Here is a 23,731-nt window from a genome sequence, read left to right as displayed (position 1 = left end):
CATTGACAGGATTTCTTTTTTCATCACTGGATCAGATTCAACCAAATAAACATTAAACATGAAGTTCAAAACAACAGTTAATCTATCAATGGCAGGAGAGCAATACTAGAAGTATACTTGATCAGAGTATAGGTCCAGGTTTATCAACACTAATGCTTATATAGTTCAAATACAGTGGAGCCATGTTTTCTTTTTTAAACGACACGGACACCAGTACATCCAACCGATTAGTGGCTTCAGCTACAGAACGGACCAGAGGAGGAAACGAATGGCAGCAGGGGCTCACAGGAAAACTAACCGTAACATTTCAAGTAATGTTTGAGAAGACATCCATATGATACCATCGATGCATTGCTAAATTGCTCATTATCTACATTAGATTGATTACATCACCAACGATTTAGTTATACAAAAGGGACATGCCCTTAAATCACATCTATCGATTATGGGATTTGCATTTGCTTGTGTTTAATCTTATTAATGGCAACAAGATGTTGTGCTTATCAGCGGAAAGTGCTATTGCTAACCACAAACTTTTCAAAATTGTTAAAGACAGTCATCCCATGTCTGTCATTTCTGTTAGGGATCCAGCTTGTGCTGGACACAGAAATATTTACAGACACCAAACTGTTACTAACCACATGGTGAAGTGACCCTGTTGTTGTTGTTTTGGTTATCTCTGATTACTTCCAGTAAATGTTCAGAAACAACACATCTTTCAGGGAAATAAATCTTCCCTCCATCATTACAAACACTGAGCAGTGACTTTTGTTTTCATTTAATTTATCACTTTGATCTGTACAATCCAACTGATGAGGTCTTCGGTATACCATTTCTTTCTTTCATTTGCACCACAGTAACACTGAAAAACAAACTGCACACACAAGGCATTGTTTTATGTGGTGATCTGGACTGCCAAGTCATTTAAAAACCTTCCTAACCTGAAATGACGAGCTGAGGATCAGGTCATCAGTCCATCCTGCATCTTCTGAGATTCATAATAAAAATATACATCTTGATCATATTGTGTCGGAATGTTTTGATAAATGTGCTCACAACACTTTACGACATACTGTCTGTGTGGTTTAGCACCCCGCTCTGTCAGAGGCGAAAATGTTGACAACTCCAAACCCTAAAATAACCACGTTAGTGGAGTAGGAGCGACAGGGTGCACACACTAAAAAAAACCAGTTCAACATTTTCCGGTCTTCTTGCTAAGCTAAGCTAACCATCTGTTGGCTGTAACTTCAAATTTGCTGTACACAGTATTGAGAGTGGTATAAATTTAAGCGTATTTCCCGAAAATGTTGAACTATTCCTTTAACTTATCTTTCTTTCTGTGCAATAGCTTTTACCACCACTTTCATCTGCAGTTGCACAGAGTGACAAATATGTAGTTATTCAAATAACTTAATAATAATAATAATAATAATAATAATAATAATAATAGACGTAATAAATTAATAATTGTCCATCATTGAGTAGATTTTTGTCAACAGTTAAAATGGAGGTGCCTCAGATAGTCTACTCTAATCTGAGTAGCAGACAGGGATAGCAGTTGATCCCAACCAACGCAGGGACAGGTGTATAATGATAGCTGCTTTCTATGTTGTTACTTATCTCATTTTTACATCCATCTCACAAAGCACAGCCTCCAAATGTCAACATTAATCTTTATGCACGTGGCCAATTTTGTAAATTCAACGATCAACTTTCCAGTCAGTAGACCGGCCTGGATCTGCAGTCACTGGTCAAAGTAGGGCATGTTCAACGTCAAACATAATTCAAAGTAAAAACTTTAACATCACAACACAGATCTAAATCAACAATATAAAACCTGAAAAACAAAATAGAAGGTGGTGCCTAGTGACCACTGCTGGCTTTGCTGCTGCCTGATGTCCAATCAATGATGATAAAGCTGAGGCTCATTATCATGAACAGGACGCCTATCGCAGCAAAACAGACGGCCTAGAAGAGAGGAGGAGTGAATGAGTTAAAGAGAGTGACAAAAGAACAGGGGCTAGAGAGATTATCGTATCACATCCTTTTTAGACAGCGTCACGATATTAACAGTAACTATCGTATATCATTGAATACGTGAATGGCATTAATGAGACATTTTTGTCTGTAGAGGTAAATATTAGCGACGCAACGATACCGATACTGATATCGGACATCGGATATGGGTCCGATACTGACTCAAATAGCTGGATTGAGTGTTGTTAACAATATGCCACTCTGATATCGAATATAATTATTTAAAACAAATAACAATTCAGTACATTTAAATCTTTGTATTTCATTTTTTTTTTTTTTTTTTTACAAAGTTAGGAAAGCAATGTTTGATTCAAGCCTACTGTTGCCTTACACATATAAGAATTATTCCAGTTACTTCCACACAAAGTGAGGCGTACATCTTATTTAATAAACACTGGTTCTCAGTTTTGCCCAGGTATTGCTATTGGGACTGAAAAAGTTGGATTGGTGCATTCTAAGTAAAAATCCCAACCAATACTATTTATTTATTTTTGGTTGACACAAACATTGATTTGTGAGAATTAAAAAAAATTAATAACATCATAATGCAGTTAAAGGGATAGTTTGGATACGTTGAAGTTGGGTCGTAGGAGGTACTTATAGTCAGTGTATTACCGACAGTAGATGATGGTCCGCATGCTCCCTGTTTAGAGAAACAGACAGAAATACCAACACAAGAGCAAAGCAATGTACTGCTGTGGACAGGATCAGCGGCAAAACATACTTTAGCCGCCCAGGAGAAAGGCTAAACTAAAAAAAAAATCAATATCCCTTTCAGTGTACGCCATACTGAGAATATTTTCACCGCTTTATCTTGTTGACAGCCATTTCTAAAAGTGAAACTTATCTATGCTCTGTACAGTATGGATAAGTCACTTTCAGTTCCCATCAGAAAATATTCCAAATATAGAGTATACTTAAATGGATATAGATTGTATAGATAGTCCACAGCAGTACATGGCTTTGCTTCCGTGCTGAGTGCTCCTGTCTGCTTCTCCAAACTGAGCGCGTGATGACCATCTTAATCTATTGTGAGAAATACACTGATAATGGATATACTGTATACCATAAACATCCCCACTTCAAAACACAAAAACTATCCCTTTAAGTTTCTCTTTACATTTGATTAATTGCGACTAACTCAAAATAACAGTCAATGAAAAAACAATGCGCAGGAACAGAATTTAAAACAATGCCACATTATACCATATAAATAAAAAAATGAAATATAGATTTTCAAATTACAAATCTTTACATTACAAATCTAAGCACGGTGTATATACTGTTATATCCACCTACCCTTTATATATAAAGCAACCTGTTACATTAATCATTCTATATTTATCTATATTGTCTTACTGTCTACAAATGTCATTGTTGTCATGCTCACCGAACACAACCTAAAGTTACTAATTTGAACTTAAATTCATGTCTTTTCTCATGGGATGCTCACCATGACTTTGGGGAAAGAGCACATTGGCTCCTCTTCTTTGGGAACAATACGAAGGTAGAAGATAGCAGGGAATATGAAGATGAGACAAGGGGCAGATGTGGCACCTGGAAAGCAGACAAAAAGCAGAAAATGATTCATGAAACAGATTTTCCGTGAATTCTCACTCCCTTCAGTTCTCATTAAGTGCTGCTGCAAGTCTGACAGCACTGTAGTGATGATATGGAAATCAGAAGAAATGGAAGGGAAATAAATTGCACGCATAATAATCTACTTGCATGTATAAAATAAATATGAATATACATGCATACATGCTAATATATCGGCTTTAAAGAGATCATGGAAGCTATACTCAGGATTTGTCAGGGTGCATCTTCTAGTAACTGAGTCTGTCTAAATGTCCCAGCCAGTGCTGCTACAACCTACCAATGACCCCAAAGATGCCCAGGATGTTGGGAGCAAAGATGACGAGCAGGTTGATGAAAGTGAGCAGAACGAAGGCAATGGCGGTGTGACGGGGCCAGTTGAAGGTCTTGTTGGGAAATGCCATCTGCTGGATTGCTCTTCGCACCTGATTATAACAGAAAAAAAGGGAAGCAACTTTCAATTGTCACTGCGTGAAAAAAAATAACTTCAAGACTTTACGGAAGAGAGCCAATGTGTAAACTCGAGGTGCTAAAATTGTACTTACAGGAAAGAGCACAATGGGTACAGTGAGTGTGACAGCAGTGAGTACAGCCACACGCACACACAAAATCAAAGTATCATACGGGTCAATGCGACTGTAGGTGTGAAGCAGCTCTGGTTCCACTTCACCTGAAAGAGATTTCAAAAAAAGAAAATAGAGTTTGAATGAAGGAAGAACACTTGTCCTTTCCTCATATAGTGATAACATTAATCAATAAAGTTATACTTATAATACAAGTCAAATATTAATATTAACTGGTATATATTAAAACAATACAGATAACAATAATGCAAAAATCATGCTTTATTAACATCCTAAATATAGGTAAATGCTACTGTATTCAATAAAACCTTCATAAATCATGATGTCTTTTCATTGCAGTGGATTACATTAGCGGTATATTTGGTTAATGTAAGGTCTACAATATGACCACTAGAGGGGGGAAATGCATCACGATAGTTTTATGGCCTTCAGGATGACTGTTCTGCTACAACACAGTGATTCAGACTTGTGCTGATAACCTTGTGACATTAAATTAAAACAATCAACGTAAATGGAAAAATAAATTAAGAAGCGCAGTGAGATAGATAGAGATATATTTATAGATAGATAGATAGATAGATAGATAGATAGATACACAGATTTAGATACATAGATGGATGGATGGACGGACAGACGGACAGATTGATAGATAGGTGTGCATAATGCTCTGCAATGGGAGGAGGACCAGGCCTCACCATAGAAAGTTAGGTATCCAAAGAGGGCAGCCAGAAAGTACATGACGTACATGACTGCAATGGAGATGTTGGCCACATGCTGCATCTTTTTCTTGGTGGGACTGAAATCAGAAGATATTGCCATGTGATGTCACACGCACACATACACATACAAACATAAACTCATACGCACATATAACTTCAGGGCATCCACTGTCATACAGAAAGCATGTAGCACAGTTGAAGAAAAACAACAATTTTCAGTTGTGGGGCTTCTTTAGGTGTAGGAAACTGCAACAGGCAGGATGATACATTTTAACTGACGACATGCCTCATCATACAAGCAGTGTCAACGCATTTCAAAATAAAGTGAAAGCAGTGCATGTGACTAGGTTATGATCAGCCAGGCACAAATCAGGCCTTTCCTATTTGTTATGCAACTGATTTATTGTTCAAACGTTAGCAGGACTTTTCCATCATAAGAACATACTTGCGCAGCTCTGTGTAGATTGGCAGGACCTCGGGGTGGCACACAAAGGCGAACGCCAGGATGGGGATGGTGTAGGCAGTCTGAAAATGAACCCCAACAGGTCACCATAGATACAGCAGCGCCATCCCAGACGTCTTACCACCAACCTCCCGCTTTACTGCCCATTACTCCCTCAGATATATCACAGAGAGCTAATTGTTTCCCTGTGATTAACTTGGGCCGGGCCAAGTTTTAGCCTATTTAAGAATGCCTTACTTGTAAGCTGCTGAGCAGCAGGGATTGGTCTTTTGAGTCTGTGCTAGGAAAGTCTCACACATCTTTGAGGGATAATAAAGACTTGATATGAACAACCGGTCAGTATTTACAAATGCTCTGGAACACAACATTGTTTCAATAAAACAAATTAAACATCCAGCTGTCATTAAGAGTCCTTCAAGAGTACTTTCCTGTTGTGAATGTATGTACTGGGTGTACAAAATAAGGGTACTGAGAGAATTGTTAGGTCTTTCCCATTTAATTCATTACCCATCTCTCTGGCCAACAAAGAGCAAACTTGATGATCTCACTGTAAGCAACAGAATGTCAAAGCAATTTTTATTCCTCCGCTAACAGGAGAAGACAGGTCGGGGGTCACGGTCAATCTTTGATCCTTGCATTAATCACAGACTATTGTCTTTCATTAACAGCTTGATAAAAGCCCTGAGTGCTTCAAACCAAGTGCAATTTCCATGCTTGGATTGTGAACCGTCACTGGCAACATGCTAAAGATGACTATGACATAAGTGGGTGGCGGTCAGTGAACATGACAGTGGAGGTGGATTTGCAGTTTCAGACCGAGTATCATGTGCAAAAAACCTACTTGTGAGTTTAGGTTGGCCATTTTGGGAATACAGGCAGGATCAGGCGCCTCACCAGGATCCATGGCACTGATATTCAGCCCAGTGGCAGTGCTATTGAATGTAAAGTCCACAAATGGACACGGGGTATTGAACTTCTTGTAGATGACCTGTGCAGTGCAGAGGAGAGGCGTTAAGCAGCAACAAAGTCTGAGGGACACAGTTAGCATAAAGACAGGCTGAAAATATGGTACTGAGAGAGAGAGAGAGAGAGAGACAGAGACAGAGAGTGATGCGTGGATTACAGATCGCACAGCCAAATCTAGGTCAGAGAAAGACAAGAGAACCAACACAGCCTGGAACCGCAGCATGCAAACATTAGTCCATGGCAATGAGTAGAGAGAGTAGGGAATACTAAAGAGGTGGTAGGAAGGGGGGAAAAAGTGTTATGGACTGATCCCAGTCCATGTGAATATGCTACCTTGATGTTTCTGCCAACAGACAAGAAACAAGAAGCAAGACATGATGCCTAGTTTACATGTAGGTATAAAGGACGTACCGAAATGAGGAAGAAAACCATGCAGCTCAGGGAGAAACCACTGGTGTATCCCAGGTATCCTAAAACACAAATGCTTAGGGTTAGGGTTTGAAAATAAACAAATGCTGCTTATTTCTAATTATTAATCAGTAGTGAGGTAAAGTTTCCTTTTGAACTGTATCTTCTGTTGTATGTTCTTCAAGCCTTGTGTTGAACTAGACTGATTTAAAAGTGCAACATACGAGATTGGGAGCATTTCAATTGCCTCTGAACGGCTCTCAACATGATGCCGCCTCAGCCAGTGTCTCATAGCTAACGGTGCTAACAGCGCTAGCCAGGATTTATGAAGAGAACTTGATACGGCGTCGGCGCCCCGTTCATCCCTCTGAAGGTTGCTCAGTGGAGCATGGAGCAGTTCTGATGAAAATGCCCACATCTTCCAGTGATCTTCCGCATCCATGGGGGCCCATAGAGCAAGGGCACTAGCGATTCCTTTAACCTCACCTCCCAGGCCTCGGTGCAGTCTCGTGCTCGGACTCATTCACATGATCGAAGGACGGAGAATAACTTTCGGCTATGAGCGCATTTTCCAACTTTTAGGACCTAATGATTTAAATAGGGTCTATTCATGTATTTGTAGTTGATTTACCTAAAAAATATTCATTCAATAAGATACAGACGTCTCTTCCCAACTCTTTTTGCTCCTTTAATGTGCTGGGAGACGGAGCTCATTACTGGATTCTAACTGCACCGACTGGCTCTGTTGTCCTTGATGTCTCAGCAGAGGTCAGCCAATATGCCCCCTTTTCTCACTTCCAAACTGGCTCTCCTTGCTTTTTTGTTCCTCTTTCCATCTGTTTTGTTTCATGTACTTTCTCATCTAAAGCGCTGAAATGCAGACAGACCCACATGACTCTTGACCAAACTTGCGAAAACACATTGGATTTGTGTGTGTTAAAAGAACAGCAAAGGCTTATTAATTTAGAAAGAGTAAACCCCTCTGCAGTCTCGCAGTGTATTGGCAATTGTCGGGCATGTCTACACGATGAATTCAGGTGTGACTTGAAGATGCAGGAGCACAAGCCATGTACCGAGGGACATCTCAGTGGGAATGGCCACGGAAAGAAGAAGAGAGGAGGAGGGGAAAGACTCTCTCTGCCAGTGAAAATGTGGAGCTCAGCTCTAACATGGAAGCTCTAAAATAAAAAACATTGCAATACCTCTCTTAAAATACCTAATCAAGGATTAAAGGTAGTTATGGAAACTGATATTCAAGCACAAGACCAAGATCCGAGCCTTGAGGCTGAAGTGTCCTTGAGCAAGTCACCACATAAACCTCTATGAGCTCCTTTACTGCTTCTAGCCCTGCAGGACGTTGGGATGAAGTAAGTTGGCAAGCAAAGGCAACATTTTATAAACAATATTCATGGCTTAATTCCCATATTTTCATATCTGAGGACTTTAAGTATTTAAAATTTGATTAATAGTAGTATAGTTGTGTTAACATTACAAAACCATTTGTTAGAGCAAGACTGCAACTTTTAAGCGAAAGAAACACATTCTTCTTCTTAACAATGAAAAGTTGGATTCATGTTACTCGTCTATCATCAACAGCAGCTTTTGGTGGATACTGCTAGTAAACTTAGGGTAAATATTGCTGGGTAACACACATTTCGGAGTCAGTTGGCAGAATCAATAATGTTACTTGTGATGCCGTTGCAATAGTTTAGCATTTTTGCTAAATGCTAAACAGTAGTCCAGCATTTAAGATAATCCCGTAGTTGTCATTCAGCAAGCTACATAGTCTGGCTTTAACCGATTCGTGCAAAACGTAACACAACACAGAACTTTAAAGTACCGGTAAGCCCAGAGTAAATCACTAATGATATGGGTATCCCACTGTGAGGAGGACGTGATATACTTACCTAGCTGTTTCATGAGAGCCAGAGGTAATATCACTGCAATAGATACAATGATCACAAGGTAGTTCCCGTTCATGTACCATTCACTGCAGAGAGGAAGAGAATTAAAGGTATTGATTTAGAATTACTCGGCTCAAACACTCCTCTCAATCTCAATCATGTTAAGCATTTGCACTGTGTCAGATATTGATTGAGAAGACACAGGGGGGGAAAGTGGGTGAACAGCTAGAAACTTAGGTGCACACAAATAAGGCTTACATGGTGGAAAAAGCAGTTACTGACTGAGGATTATTTTATACCTGCACAACGATGCCAAGTACTTTTATTCACAGCTGAACAGAAGTGAACACGAATTAATCACTGGTCGCTGTATAATCAAATATCTAGAGTGGAAAAAATAAGCCTCTTTCCTCCCTGGACCACTGGACACTAAGAACTGTGGCTACAGCTGGGACACAGAGGTCATGTCCTCTGTGTTGTTCACAGGAATATTTTTAGGAGACGTAAATACAACACACACATTACACATGGTAGTTTTAGACTAAATATTTAAAAATTTGACAGCAGAAATGAGAATTATAACCCAGGCTTTGAGATACAATTTCAAGAAAATGTTATGAAATATATAAAATGAAAAATAAAATACACGAAATGAATGGTCAAAACATCTTACAGACTTTTTTGATGGTGAGTCAAAAAATTCTTATTTAATAAAACTATCACACACACACACACACACACACACACACACACACACACACACACACGCACTTCTCAAAGACAAAGAGGCTCATCTATCCTGTTGTCATCCTGCCCTACGGCCATCTGGACCAGGGTCACAATATCTCACCAACTCTGATACACACTTACACAAAAACATACAATATTTTACAAACACGCAAATGCACAATCACTAATAACCACAAACGGTAATAGAAGCTTGATAAGCAGATATACATGTAACACTCTCTACACTGAAATACCAGCGGCTCTCTGATAAGTTGACTGGTTGAACAAGCATACAGACAGCCTCAGGTGTTAAGTGATTGTGCGTGTGAGCTGACCAGGGTCAGCAACACACACACAGACACAAATAGACAACAAACTACCACAAATCACAGAGTTGAACTAAAATCTATGACACTGTTAATAATCATATTCTATTATAAAGTAGTATTAGTTGCAGAGCTATTGTATTTTCTTGCATCAAATTGTGAGGTGTCCCTGTTATTTTGTCCACCCCGTGTACAGTTTTGCAATCTAAACACGGACCCATTGACGGGATGAAATGCCACTGGGACAATCTAGTTTGTCATTTCAACTAAACAGTGATTGTTGACCGTGTCCCAGATCACTGCTAAACAGAGAACGCAGAGCTGACACCAGAAAACACTGTGGACATGTTGTCACAGTCCATCCCCTCTATAGTGACTACATGTAGTGGGACACATCAATCTAAACATTTACGAGCAAACGTGGTAGCACGTAATAGATTGAGGAAAGCGCAGTTCATGCACTTTTATAATAAACTCCCATTTCTCCCCCTTCCTCCTCAAATACTTCTCACAAACGATGAAAAGTAGGTGAAGAGAGGCTCTAACTGGGATAAGGGTTAATGTGTAAGGGGGTAACATCACACTTGAAATCCCATCCAAAGAAGTGAGTGTTGTTTGTCTCTGAGGCCACCTGCAATGGCCAGTGATATCCCGTGGTTTACGTTTTCAGCCGTGGAGTCGAGCTGTGTTTTGTCAGTGGCTGTGCTGCTCTCCTTCTCCAAGGTCGCTATCTCAGCTGTTCTCACGCCAGGTGCTCCCTACATCCTGAGCATCACCAGGCCCGCCAACTGGCACAGCCTGACACAACTCTTTGTTGAGGCTGAAATCCTCAACAGGACGGCGGCATAAGGTCCCATAGTGAAGTGGCGGGATGCCCACTACAATTTTTTTATCATGAGCAGTTTACTTTTTAACCGTTAGGAGGCATGGCGATGTTTACAGATGTGACACTGATCCAGATGTATGTCAAGCATTAATTCAAGTGAGTAGAATTACTTTTATTTCAATCAAGTTTCTTTGGCAGCGCCGAGGAAAGATACACCAGTTGTTGTATTTCTGACAAAGTAGCAGCTCAAGGAGTGTTTGCTGTAGTGTTAAACTGTACTTGCTATTAACACCAGGGACCGTGGGCAGTTCTAATAAACTAGGACTGAAATCTTCAGGATTACAAATTCAAAGATATTGTTTCGTGTGAAGTTGAGTGAAATAATTAAGTATTTGATGTTTGATTTGTTTATTTTTTGCCAGTGATTTTCTCACAAGGATCTGAAGTCTTATAGTATGAATGAAAACTTTTATGTCATGTATTGACCACTCACCCTTCAGGTTTATCCACCATCAGAAAGGCCTGGATGACCAACGGAAACTCAGACTTGACTATGTACAGGTAACTGGACATGGCTGTGGAAAGGAGATACAAACGATGAGTTAGTATTCAACTACACGGTTAATTATACAGTAATACTCCCAAGCTTCTAATCATATAATACAATTATCCCAGAAACGTCAGAAGACATTTAATAAATGTGTAAGTGTGTAAGTGTGTAAGTGTGTAAGTGTGCGGACAGATGGCAGTGTGACCTCACCTCCAATGTTCTGCAGCGTGATGGCAATACCTGCCGCCATCTTCCCCGGGGTACCAAAGGCCCTGTAGCCGAGCTGCTCATACGCACGAATACCTGAGCCACAAAAGCCAGATAAAAAGCATTTTATCAATGTGTTAAATCCATACTAACAAAGTCTAGGACTGTAAAGAGAATGTAAATCTAATTATGGTCAAACATTACAACTTGTTGTGCAGCAGGTCATAGAGTATTAGGTGTTGACACACTGCAATCTTATCATATCTGACTTTAGAGGGTAATTTAGAGGTTTGGCTATTTTGCAGATAAAACCACCTTTGTTGACAATGAACAGTCCTACAGGAGAGAGATGAGAGAGCTTTCCCTTAAGTGCACTAATAATAACCCGTCAATGTGAGCAAAAGCAAAAGTGATCAATGATTAAAAAAAGAGTAGCACCACCTACACAGATGGTGTTTCTGTCGAGGTTGTGGATAGTTTTCTAATTCCTCAACATAAAGATTTTCTAACACTATAAATTGGTCTAAGAGCACTGACTGTATTCTGAAAAAGACAGAGGCAAATGCCACCTTTTCTTAGATGAGATAACAAATGTGGAATGTCTACAAAAACCTTTTGTCAATTTCTATCTGTGCACTATTGAAAATATTCGTACAGGAGGTTTAATAGTGTTGTTTGGAATTTAACCTGAAGCAACTCAGGAGGCATCCAAAATAATAGGAAGAAATAAGTCATACCTGGATGAGATATACTGTATATGATGATATATGATGTCAGGTGCAGGTAAAGAGCTCAAACCACTATCAGATATCATACAAGCCATCACTCATTTTCACTGCTACCATTGGGTAAGCAATAACGTGGCATCGATGTACACACATTTAAAAGACAGCAAATCTCCTACTTGCTTAAACGGAAAGTGTTTATTTTTGCAATGTAGTCAAGATCTTAGGTCACGCAAATGGTTTCTGTTTAAAGTGCCTTCTATCAGTGCAGAGGCTGGCCAAACAAACCTGTTCCAATATACTCCATGGTCCTGGAACAATCCGCAGGCAAGGCTTATACTTGAGACTCTTATCTTTTTTAATTATTTTCAACTTAAAATAAAGGAAGTGGTCACTGCTAGCTGCAGATGCTTTAATTAACTGACAAACCATGACCAAAATGCTGCCTTGTTAATAAATAAATAATCTGATGTTGTTGTCCTATTATGTATTGGATTGCTGCTATTTGACCTGAGTCTGGGTCTCACTTATCTGGGCACAAGAGCAGGAAGCCATAGTTTCCTGTTCTATCTAACACTCAGTGTGTTCCAGCAGACTGTGTATAGTTTGAACATGTCGATTAGAAAGCAGCCAGGGCACAAGGTATTAATTGAATGGAAATGCACTGGTTGCATTTAAATGCAAATGATAATACATTGCATGAATCCTTGAATCAGAAGATGCATGTTGTCAGGCTGCATACATACCTACAATGCCAGACAACTTTAGCAGTAAATGGATGGAATACGCCGAGAGGACTGCCACCACTGTTAGAAGTACCCTGAAACAGACATGCAACAACAGACATTACTGACAGTATTACTTACTGCCTCTTCTTTTACCTGCAAAAAACTCAATTTTAATCATCATTATACCAAGAATTCTCATTTCTCAACGACTTTATATGTTACATGTTTACAGCACACATTACCCTGCAGGCTATTTATACAGCTGCAGCATAGGCATACATTTTCTGCATGCCGGTACATAGATTGTGTTGGAAGAGCAGAGTCCCTGTGGCTCTTTAGCCTGGATTGTTACTCAAGCTGAGACAAGGAGGCTGCCCTATCAGCCTCTCTGCCCTCTGCCACAGTAAGTAAGCACGTACACACAAACACACACACACACACACACACACACACACACACACACACCAGATGGACAGTTTCAAAAAGAAACGTTTCCAACGCAATGCTGAGATTGACAGAATGAGGGAAAATCCTCTGTAAACATTAATCTTCTCATCTTTGTTCATCAGTGTTGGAATAACCCACGTCAATCAACAACAGTCATTCCTTCTATTTTCAGTAATAGAGTTGTTTCCTCAAGAGGGAATAGACTCGCCACACAAACTCATATTAACCGTTTTTACATGTTATTCCTCTTCATGCATTCTTGGCATGAGGACTTTAGTGTCTTTGTCCTTTTTGCCTGTCCTGGCTCTCTGTCCCTGTCTCCAGCTCCCGCTCACTTCCCCCAGGCCATGAACCCTCCTCTCACTCCCCAGATCTGCCATCCTCCAACCGTCCACCAGATGCCCTAAGACTCTGCTGCCAGTCCTGCTCACCTGGCATCCCCTCCCACCTACACACCTGTTGCCATTTTCCTCATCAGCTCTGCCTGGCCTTCCCCGTCCTCCTCCTCCTCACCTGCATCTCATTCTCTCGTCAGCCACTCTGCACATAGTTCCCCTCCTCGTGTTCCTTGTCAGATCATCATAATTGCTATTCAGTTTCTTGTTACCTGCAAGCTATCTGCTATCCTGCCTGCCTGCCTGCTGGACCCACTGCCATTTGGACTCTTGATCACTGTACGCTTTTTGAAAATAAATAGTACTGATGTAGTGATTACCTTAAATTATTTTGCGTATTTGATCATCGGATTTCTGTTTGGTTCCTTGGATATTGTTCTTAAATTAGCCCATGAAGTGCACAAGCTACATCTTTTACTTGGATTTAACATCTGTCTCTAGTGGAGGTGTTTAAGAATCATCACTTAATAAGTGAGACTTTTGTAAGAATCCACAGCATGGGGAAGTTTTGTGAATGGGTCCTTGATCTACTAACTTTCCCTGACCCAGTCCACCTCATTCCAACTATTTCTAATTTTATTGTTGCCATTGGCGACATTAGCACTCTCTCTCACTCTCACACACACACACACACACTCCATTCCTCTCTCCTTTTGGAAAAGCCAGGCTGCATGTCTTTCAACTGGACTTCAACTCTTGGCCAGTTAACAGGGTTGTTTTTTTTTTGGGGGGGGGGTGTAATACTATGTGAAAGAATGTTGGGCTGACTTTCAGTGGAGGATTTAGTTAGTCAAGTGGCAATGGGAGGACGGATCTGCTGACAGTCAGACAGACTGACACACTTGGGTAACTGTAGCTCTGCTCACAGCTTTCCACCCCGCTGCATTCCTCGCGGGCCAAGACCGCTGACCGGCTGAAGCCTCTGCACCCGCCAACAAAACTCTGTGTGATATGAAACATCGGGCCAAAAGGGAAAGTGAAACAAAAGACATTCCAAAATCTAGACTAACAACATCACTCTTCATTTTATTTCTTTGAGAATACATTTATAGTTGTATGGTTATCATTCAAAAGACATTGACGATTATGAACAAATGTGGACATATGTGGAGTGAACTGATCGACCCTCACAAAAGGTTCAGCAGACGACCCATCAGTGGAGATAAATGAGAACAACCCATATGACAAAAAATACTCAGCAACAGGCATATTATTTTGCTGTTGGTGTTTATTTTGCATTTGTTTACCTCCCCGTGTTTGAGCAAACATGGTCGCCTCATTTTTAGGTCTCCTGTCCCCTTAAGGAGCAGAACCTAAGGTTCAGAATGACACTGTTAAGAAAAAAAGAAAAAAGGCAAACACCAGCCTGGAGTCCAATGTGAAAAAAAAGTAAAATTGTAACCGACCCTGCCTGTATTTCTCAGTACCTACTCCATTGTTTGATACAAGATCGTGCAGATATGCACACAAAGACACGAGCTTTCATCCCTAACAGGACGGAAAACTACACGCTAACTGTTGCATTCAGTCACGTACTATCAATTCGCACACAGGAGTAGATTGCGTGTTTTCATCAGAGTTAAATGGGGTTCAACTCAGCTCCTGTCTTGGTGTCGAAGACATTGATGTTCAGTGACACAGAGTTCAGTCTGTCCAAAGAGCAGACAGCGTGAAAAGCCACAGTCACACAACTCAGCTCAAAATAAGAAGCTTTCTTTAACACGTGAGATAAATCCTGACATGACTGCCTTGGAAAAGAGCTCAAATCACGTCCTTGGGGAGTATTTAAACCTAGCTTTACATTACTCCCAGATTGATTGAATCATGAAAGGTAGCATGAATATGCTTTCACCATTATGTTGTGTTGAGTTTGGTATGAAATGAACAAACTGCCTTTGGCCTACAAAGGGAGAGCGCATCAAGTTTTTCACCATGACTACAAATCCACTTAAAACCAAGCCAAGATTTATACAAACATCCCAAAGATTGCTTCACCTCTCACTAATACTCTGTATTGTAATTTCAATTGAGGGATGCTTAGTTAACAGCAGTGCCTGCATTTTCTAAGAAATATAAATCTGGAGGGCTTAAATCTTTGTCAGAAAAATACTTTTCCTCAGACAGTTTCCGCACCGCACACCGAACAATCTCTAGCACCACCAGGAAGAGGTGTCGAAACAGCACGAGGAACCGAGCAGGGGAAAGTGTTGATGTTGTCAGTGCCATCTGGTGAGATTACCCTCTGGAAAAACCAGCCTGATTATTCTTGAGAAAAAGACGGATCACAGCTGGAAACCTCATGAAAAAAGTGAAGATTTTAGAAGCAGTGAACGCATGAAAGACCTAAATGAGCACGCAAACCTTTGAGAGCACATCAGTCCGATATTATATCACCACCAAGTTTGAATTATATTCCACCACAGAGCTTCATGTTTGCATGTTTATGCAGAATCCAGCCACCATAAATCAATACTTGAGAAAGGTCTAACCGACTAGATCCGGTCTGGCCGATGGCAGAAAATTCAGGCAGGATAAATCTGAGACCGATTGGATGGTTCAACAAAAGTGCTGATGATGAAGCTACCCCACTACATGACACCCAATGAAATGGTGATGCGTGTGATATTTCCTGAAAGCATGCTACAAGTCTATAAGCTTTAAGGGCTGGAGATATTCTGTATTTTTCTTATTGTCGATAAATACCATAAAAAGACCAAAACAACTGTGAGCACTCACTGCAGCTCAAATGTCAGAAGACCTCCAGTGAATTTAAATAAGGTAGAAAAAGCATCTGCATTAAAATAGAAATGTTCAACCTGAAAGCTGCAGTCGACTATGAAGTCTTTATCCTGACAGACAATGCTGCTGCAGAGGTTTTTATACGTTAAGCCCCTCATATGTGCAGCACATACGCCAACTGGTTCCAGGCAGAGAATCAACCACACAGAAACAATCTGGTTATTTTTGCATCCTTGATTACGATTGCGGCTATTTATAGCGCGAGTAAATGATTGCCAGTAGCTTATTAATCTGGGCCTATATTTATCAAACAAATGTGCCCTGTGTCATCGGCCTCTTTGTCATAACCAGGGACTACAAGACAATTACAAAACAATTGGGTGCTATTTATGTGTGACTCAGACCTTCGCTGGAAAGCGGGAAGAAAATAAGTCAGACAATATCTGTGAGACTGTCAGTCACTCCACCGATCTGAAATCATGGAGTTACATATTGAGTGTATCTAATGCATTTGAATATCTTACAAAAACAGGACGACTCCTGTGTTGGCCATGGCGTACGCCAGTCCTAGGATTCCACTTCCCATGATCGCATTGCCAAGGTTGAAGACAGACATCCCAAACGAGGTTTTCCCCTCAAACTATAACCGATGCAAGACAGGGGGGAGGAATAAACATGTTAGTGCATGCAAGTCTATCTATCTATCAGATAGATAGATAAATAGATAGATACTGTATATATAGATATATAGATGTAGGTGTGTATATACTGTATATATAGATATATAGATGTAGATGTGTATATACTGTATATATAGATATAGGAATATTGAACTTACATCTGTAAATTGAGGGGTCTTCTTGTCCTCCATGCCCGATAAGAAGTCCTGGCTCTCTGGGAGGTTGGCCTCTGTATTCTCAGTTCTGTGGGTACTAATGGAAAAAAATACTGTCAAGGCAGTAACACTACATTAAACAAAAACAGTCAATACTCATCATAAACTATGTAATTTCTTTTTTTATAGAACAGGCTCTGGTTTACAATAATTCCATTACTGTGTAAAAGATGCACACTACAATACGAACATATTCTCTGTTCCTTATCAACAAGCATACCTATCATTCTGGGCACTGTTGGGTACAGTTACCCTACAAGCAGTGTAGAGAGAGTCCATCCATCACCCAGCGAGAGCACAAAGTGGAAAAACAACACCCTCAGTCATTATATAATCAGGCAAATAATGCAGTGAAGGGATTATCTATAAATGATCATGTGTATCTCAGAGAGAGATTGTAATTAACTAATCTATTACATAGTAAGAAGACACAAAAAAAACATTGTTAGACAACCAGTGACATGACAATTAAGCATTTAGCTATCTCCGTTATCCGGTAAAAATGAGTGTTGTTAGCATCGAGGCCTTCCATTTAGCCAATATTTTGTATGATACTTTTATCTGATTTGTACGTAACTCCAGGTAAATATTGCACATTATATCTTGCTTCTATAAGAGAGAGAGTCAGGTCCTTCTCGTGTTGAAGGAGTAAACATGAAGATTAGTAAAGGAACAGGCACAGGCATGCTACACATGACAACTATCCTATTTCACTTGATGCTGTGTTAGCACACAGGGGGAAATGTGACGTGTGACGCATTAGAGAAAACATGTGAGGCCTCTGGTAAGTAAGAGCAACCGGTGAATCAAATCGCCTCGCTTGAATAGTGGCAAGAACAGCCTTACAAAAGAGAATGACGATTGTTATTATTTGTAACAACAATCGTTTTTTTACATGCTAAGATTTGTGGCAGACGGGGGCTCAGATTGCACAAAAGGTAGTGTTATGATGTTGGATGTTACAGGTGCTACACTGTGATATGCAGATCCCAATGATCTGACTGCATAAAAACGTTTGTATATGGTGGGTGTTTTTACACGTTTTCTACAAATTCGATTTAGAAAACCGCAATATATCTGCATATATTGAATGGTGACCCCTGTATCGTGATATGTATTGTATCGCCAGATTCTTGCCAATAAACAACCGTAATTCTGAAGCGATCAACGAAGTAAGGAGGATTATACTCACTTTTCACCGGCCTCTGCAGATGGTGTTTTGGCCGATGCTGTGATCTCCTCCTCGTGGCCTTTTCCATTAGGAATAGCGTTCGCCTCAGCAGGGGCAGTTTCCACAGAATCCGCTGGTTTATCCTCACTCATGTCTGCTTGTGGTGCCTGCGTGTGTATGTGATAATGAGTCTGTTTAAATGTGTAGGTGTATGAGGCTGAGTGTTTGAAAGGTGCTCTGAGGTATTTTTCCTGGGATCTGTGGGGGGAAAAAGAGAAATCACAAAATGTAGAGATTTGTGGTTTTGAATGGACATTATACAGCATAAATACCACAGTTCAATAAACTCATCTTTTAATTAGAAACTTGTAAACAGACCAAATATGAACATTGAAGGCCCTGATTGGACCTTTTACTGAAGATGGTGTGAAGGTGTACAGACTTAATCTCCCTCTCTCTCCTGATGGCTTTGTCTTAACTGCTAGGGTGGAACAAATTGCAGCTTGATCTTTCTTATTGTAGCATGGAGTTCAATAACCTCACTTAATACGCAGCATAGCTCTGCCCACATTCTACCTGAGCAGAGGTCTAATGAACCAGACTAGCAGGGACCTATCGTTTCTTTATTCTCTGTATTAAATATGTCTTTTCTTGATATTTTGGAGATTCTGCAACAATTTGTAACTGTTGCTTGAGACTCGACATAACATTTGCTTTTCTTGGGTACCAGGACGGCTGTAGCTCAGTGAATAGAGCGGGTCGTCTTTTAACCACAAGGTTAAAGGTTAGATTCCCGATTCCTATCGTCCACATGAAGTATCGCAGCGAGACACTGACAGCAGCCCACTGCTCCTAAATGCTGAGGATGGGTAATATGCAGAGGTCAGATTTCATGTATGTACCCATATATATGTGGCGATCATAATTCATTTATTTTGAAAATTATAATAGCAAGTCCAGCTCAATCGCAAATTGACATTGACTGCATTGGCACTAGCAATGCTTTCAGTCCTAGTTTCCAACAATAAGAGGCACGTGAGAAGATAACGGAGGCCATCCTGAGGGCATTAAAGTGAGTCTGTATCTTCCTTAAGGCCCAACGGGGACGTGACTGAACTACACATCACTCTAACAAAAGGGATGTCAAGATGGAAAACATACACCTTGCAAACCTATTAAAGTACTTAAGTGACTAAATTACATATTGTAGTTGTGGCTTAATCGGACTGACAACAAATGAAGATTCTGACCCAATTCACCAATTCACAATTGACCCCATTTAGAGCTTGCCACAAAAATTTAAACTGTGTCTATACTGAGAATACCATTTACTATACTGATACTGTAAATATGAATGGGTGGAAAAACAAGAGCAGCATGACCGTGAGACTAACAAACATTTTCACTTTGCTAATCAACAGTAAAAACACAAAATCCAGCTATGTTAGTCAAAATATAGAGTTGACAGTAAATTGACTTTTGGGCAAATCCAATGAATAATTGACACATCAACTGACAGGTCTAGGCTGAGAGGAAACTGGGCTTTCAGAGAACTGTGACACACTGGGCTTTGCGTCAGGCCTCTATTTCCTGGGCATCCTGCTGTGGTGTCTTAGCTGAGCAGCTGACTTGTGAGGACATGTATCCCCTGGATGCAGTTGACCAAAGCCCCCTATCCAGCAGGCCCTGAACGATCTCCTTTGCTCTGCTGCATAAACAGCAGTGAGGGCTTCAATGGAGAGCACGTTGGGGGCCATAGAGGAGGAACACGCACAAATGTTTGAACCCCCAGATGAAAAGAGAAGAACCAGCTAGGACCAGCTCCGAACCAGTTCTAGCCGTCTTTGTGCCTTCATTGTTCTGCTTGTCACTTTTCTCCTGGTTTTCTCTTTTAGTGAAGAGGGTTCAACTGAACAACGCTCAGGGTTTTCTGTACTACCATTCCTGGCAACCACTCACCTTTTCCCTCAGGCCTCTTCCGCTTCACAGACTGGCCTTTTAAATGTACCTTTCTGTAATATCATTTTAACACATCAAACGCTGTGTGAGGCGATGAATACACCCTGGTCTTCGTCTTGCAGTCCTCTGAACCTGTCCTACCAACCACGTTGCTGTGAGCTCCGCTGCACAGCCAAGCCTCTCGGTGTCTCTGGCTAAAGCCGGGCAACGTGGTTGGGCAGCAAAGCACAGTGCACAATGGCACATGTTGTGCGGTTTCCTGGGAACGGGTTGGAGAACAGTGCTACTATTGTGCCAGGCATCATTATACTGCTGGGGCCCCCTTGGCTGTAGTTCGCCAGACCACTCGAGAGGCTGAAAAGGTATTTCACTGGGCTCTAGTTGAAAAGACGCCACCTTGGATTCAGCAAATGCCAGTATCCTGTATTCATGCACAGTTGTAGCAGGGTTGCTGACGGTAGGAATGGCAGAGGCAGGGCCCTTGTCGAAGGACAAATCACTGCACAGAACCACACTGCCACTCAGATAGTCTACAACTCACGGGGAGGTTGGGGGGAGCCATTCAAAGACAATACGCGATGGGCTGTCCGGCTACAAGGGTGCCTCTTCAATGGCCTCAGGCTGTGGAGCTTTCAGCAGACGTGATTGGACAGAGTTGTGGCTCCTACAATCAATATATTCAATAACAAAGGCAATACATGACATCCTTGGAAGTAGTTGAGTGAAAACACAGTAATTCAGTGAGAGCCTCTTCATTTTAGGAAGATTGTTCTCCAGTCCTCTGATTTTGAAACAAATGAAGGTGAAAATAAAGGAGCTGAAACGCAGTGGCGAAAATCCTCATTTAAAAGTAGGACAAAGTTTTGGCAGCAGATATACAAATACCAATACCATGTACTATTTGCTAAAAAAAAGATAGTTATACTAAAATATTATAGATTCAGTTGAAGATGTGGATAAGATATCTTATGGGACAAATCCTGTAAGGTCAGGTCCAACTACATGTATTTGCACTACATGGAGTCAAACTAATATATGATTATATGTTATAATTATATTATATGTTATAATTATATTATAACCAATAATTATAACCAAGAAAATGAAGGAAATGAGAACAGGCACAAAGACAATTGAGTTCAGCCCCGCGGGCTTGAACACCAGTTACCATAGCACCATTGTGGAATATAACAGAGGAAGAGTTGTGTGTCCATGAGGAAACGCTCAGCAAAACTGAAATGCTCTGTACTCTGGAGCCTCCATGTCATCCAAAAACACATTTGCAACTGTCTGCTTGAGCAATTACTGATTTCAAAATATCCCGTATCTCAAAGAAAAACATTGTTGGGAGAGCAGATTTGTCAAAAGCATCAATGTAACTGAACCACAAGACATTTTTAAGATATCCACCGTTAACAACGTGGGTTTATTTTGTGTGTTCATTTTCCTAATTGCACCCTGCATTATGCAGAACATAAAGAGGCTGACAGGGTGATAATCAATCTGCCTCAGTAGTGCCCTCTGTTAAAGATACAGATTATCGCTTCTCAAGAGCAGAAGCACAGTTTAACAAAGCTTCATAATAGAAAATAAAACAACAGTTGTATAGGAGAAAAGAAAATGAGAATAAACATTTGAAGGACCAGATGGAAAAAAGATTATCGTTAGAAATCCAATGTTTCCGCCCCGGTATCCGTCTGAAACCTATGCAAGAGTTAATCCCACTTTGTGATGCTCTTGGTGGGAGTAAATGAGTCTTTTCACAGCAACAGCAGAGGCTATGTTTATTCAAGCCCTCGTCCAAAACAGCACCTCAGTTTGCCAACACACAGCGAGTGCATGCTCCTCAGTTCGCAGGCTCTGACGTAAGCAACTGTGCTGAGAGACGTCATCCCACGAGGAGGAGGCAAGCGGAGCCAGGCAGTTCCACTGATTGTTATTCCTGAATGGATACCTGAACCAAATGACGCAGCGCATGCTGATTCATCCTCACTTATTGCTATGCATGTGTGCATTTGTAGTTCATTCAGTGAATAATACACTGTGTATTTGTGTGTGTGTGTGCAGTTTATGCAATGAGTAATCTCAAAGTATAATACTGCCTCCTCTGTCACTACTTGATGACATTCTCAAAGTCCTCTGCCCGTATAAGCTTTCTTAATTGAGTCTCCACTGTAATTTTCAGAGACTCCTAATCTGCTAAAGTGCATGTGGACAATCATTGACAGTTTTTCACTCTTTTTTTCCTCCCACCCAGGTCTATGGATGCACTAAAAGCAGAGCTAAACGGTTTTAAATGCATTAAAGAAGCTTGAATACCTTATCTTCACATGGAATTTCCTTAAAATCATTTACAGCGTCACCCCCTCTATGGAGGTCATTTGAAACACGGCAGACCTACAGCAATTTTAGAAAATTGGAAATGAAAATGAAAACTCACTTACGAAAGGATTTTTTCTTTTGGTGGCACTACAGCATCCAAAGCTAATTCCTCATCCTCCCTTTCTGCCCATGAACAGGAAGAGATGTCCTGCAGATTAAGAGATCATGCCCGCCGATGAGCAGCTAATAGATCTATCAGAGAGCATTTTATTGTAAAACAGTGAGCTGAGACTTGGGACCTCTGACAGTCAGGATGATAGAGTAGATCAGATTAGGGCCCATCTCGCTCGAGCGGGAAATCAGGATCAAACCGCCAAGGTCACTCCACACTCTCTTGCTCCTGTATAAAAATAGCTGGAGGGGAGTGAATAGCCTCACTGTAACCCCTACGTCATGTCACACTCGGAGCTGTGTTTATGTGCCACTGTGCACTGCAGCTGTCTGAAGTAAGCAGTAAACACTCCAACAATCCAACCACCATCTGTCTGTATTCTGGTTTCTCACACGAGGGTGAACATGGACATAAATACACATGATGAAAAACACACACGCGACAGTGTAACTACGCGACGCAAACTTTGGATGAATATGCAGCTATCATCACCATGAAGGATTCCACTTGGTGTAGAACCAAGATGTTTGCAATATGTGAGATTTGTGAGCAACTATAGTGCAGTGTTTTGTTCCCGCCTTTCCAACAGCTTCGATTTGGCCCTCTGACAGTCTTCTTCTCCACAGCAATGGCGACTGAGGCCCATGGGTAGTGTAGCTTTATATACAGTGGGTACTGAAAGTATTCAGACCCCTTTACATTTTTCACTCTTTGTTTCATTGCAGCCGTTTGCTAAAATCAAAAATTCATTTTATTTCTCATTAATGTACACTCAGCACCCCATCTTGACAGAAAAAAACAGAAATGTAGAAATTTTTGCAAATTTATTAAAAAAGAAAAACTGAAATATCACATGGTCATAA

General features: G+C 40.7%; 1 protein-coding gene across 2 annotated transcripts; it reads right to left on the bottom strand.

Annotated features, from left to right (window-relative positions):
* Positions 1–243: 243 nt before the first annotated feature.
* LOC116382851 (sodium-coupled neutral amino acid transporter 3-like) lies at positions 244–20,345 on the bottom strand. Of its 2 annotated transcripts, XM_031846233.1 has the most exons (16): positions 18,437–20,345; positions 17,465–17,497; positions 17,188–17,281; positions 16,874–16,989; positions 12,787–12,860; positions 11,319–11,411; positions 11,052–11,133; positions 8,681–8,763; positions 6,777–6,835; positions 6,241–6,387; positions 5,382–5,461; positions 4,913–5,013; positions 4,179–4,303; positions 3,914–4,058; positions 3,491–3,594; positions 244–1,968 (listed from the first exon to the last, which is right to left on the bottom strand). In XM_031846233.1, exons 1-16 carry the CDS (start codon positions 18,739–18,741, stop codon positions 1,864–1,866), a joined length of 1,746 nt encoding a protein of 581 aa, XP_031702093.1. In that variant the 5' UTR covers positions 18,742–20,345; the 3' UTR covers positions 244–1,863. The 2 variants fall into 2 exon arrangements, with proteins under 2 accessions (XP_031702093.1, XP_031702102.1); XM_031846242.1 differs by lacking the exon at positions 17,465–17,497.
* Positions 20,346–23,731: the final 3,386 nt, after the last annotated feature.

The sequence above is a fragment of the Anarrhichthys ocellatus genome, unplaced genomic scaffold (assembly GCF_004355925.1).
Source record: "Anarrhichthys ocellatus isolate YVR2014 unplaced genomic scaffold, GSC_Weel_1.0 scaffold1, whole genome shotgun sequence".
Taxonomy (NCBI): domain Eukaryota; kingdom Metazoa; phylum Chordata; class Actinopteri; order Perciformes; family Anarhichadidae; genus Anarrhichthys; species Anarrhichthys ocellatus.
This window is presented reverse-complemented; position numbering and strand designations above follow the sequence as displayed.

Coding starts and splice junctions, on each gene's coding strand:
- LOC116382851 (XM_031846233.1), bottom strand. CDS start 18,741: ATGCTGTATAATGTCCATTCAAAACCACAAATCTCTACATTTTGTGAT. Junction 6,836..8,680: donor GGCTCTCATGAAACAGCTAG/GTAAGTATATCA, acceptor TTTGTGTTTTAG/GATACCTGGGATACACCAGT. Junction 6,388..6,776: donor TGGTTTTCTTCCTCATTTCG/GTACGTCCTTTA, acceptor TGCACTGCACAG/GTCATCTACAAGAAGTTCAA.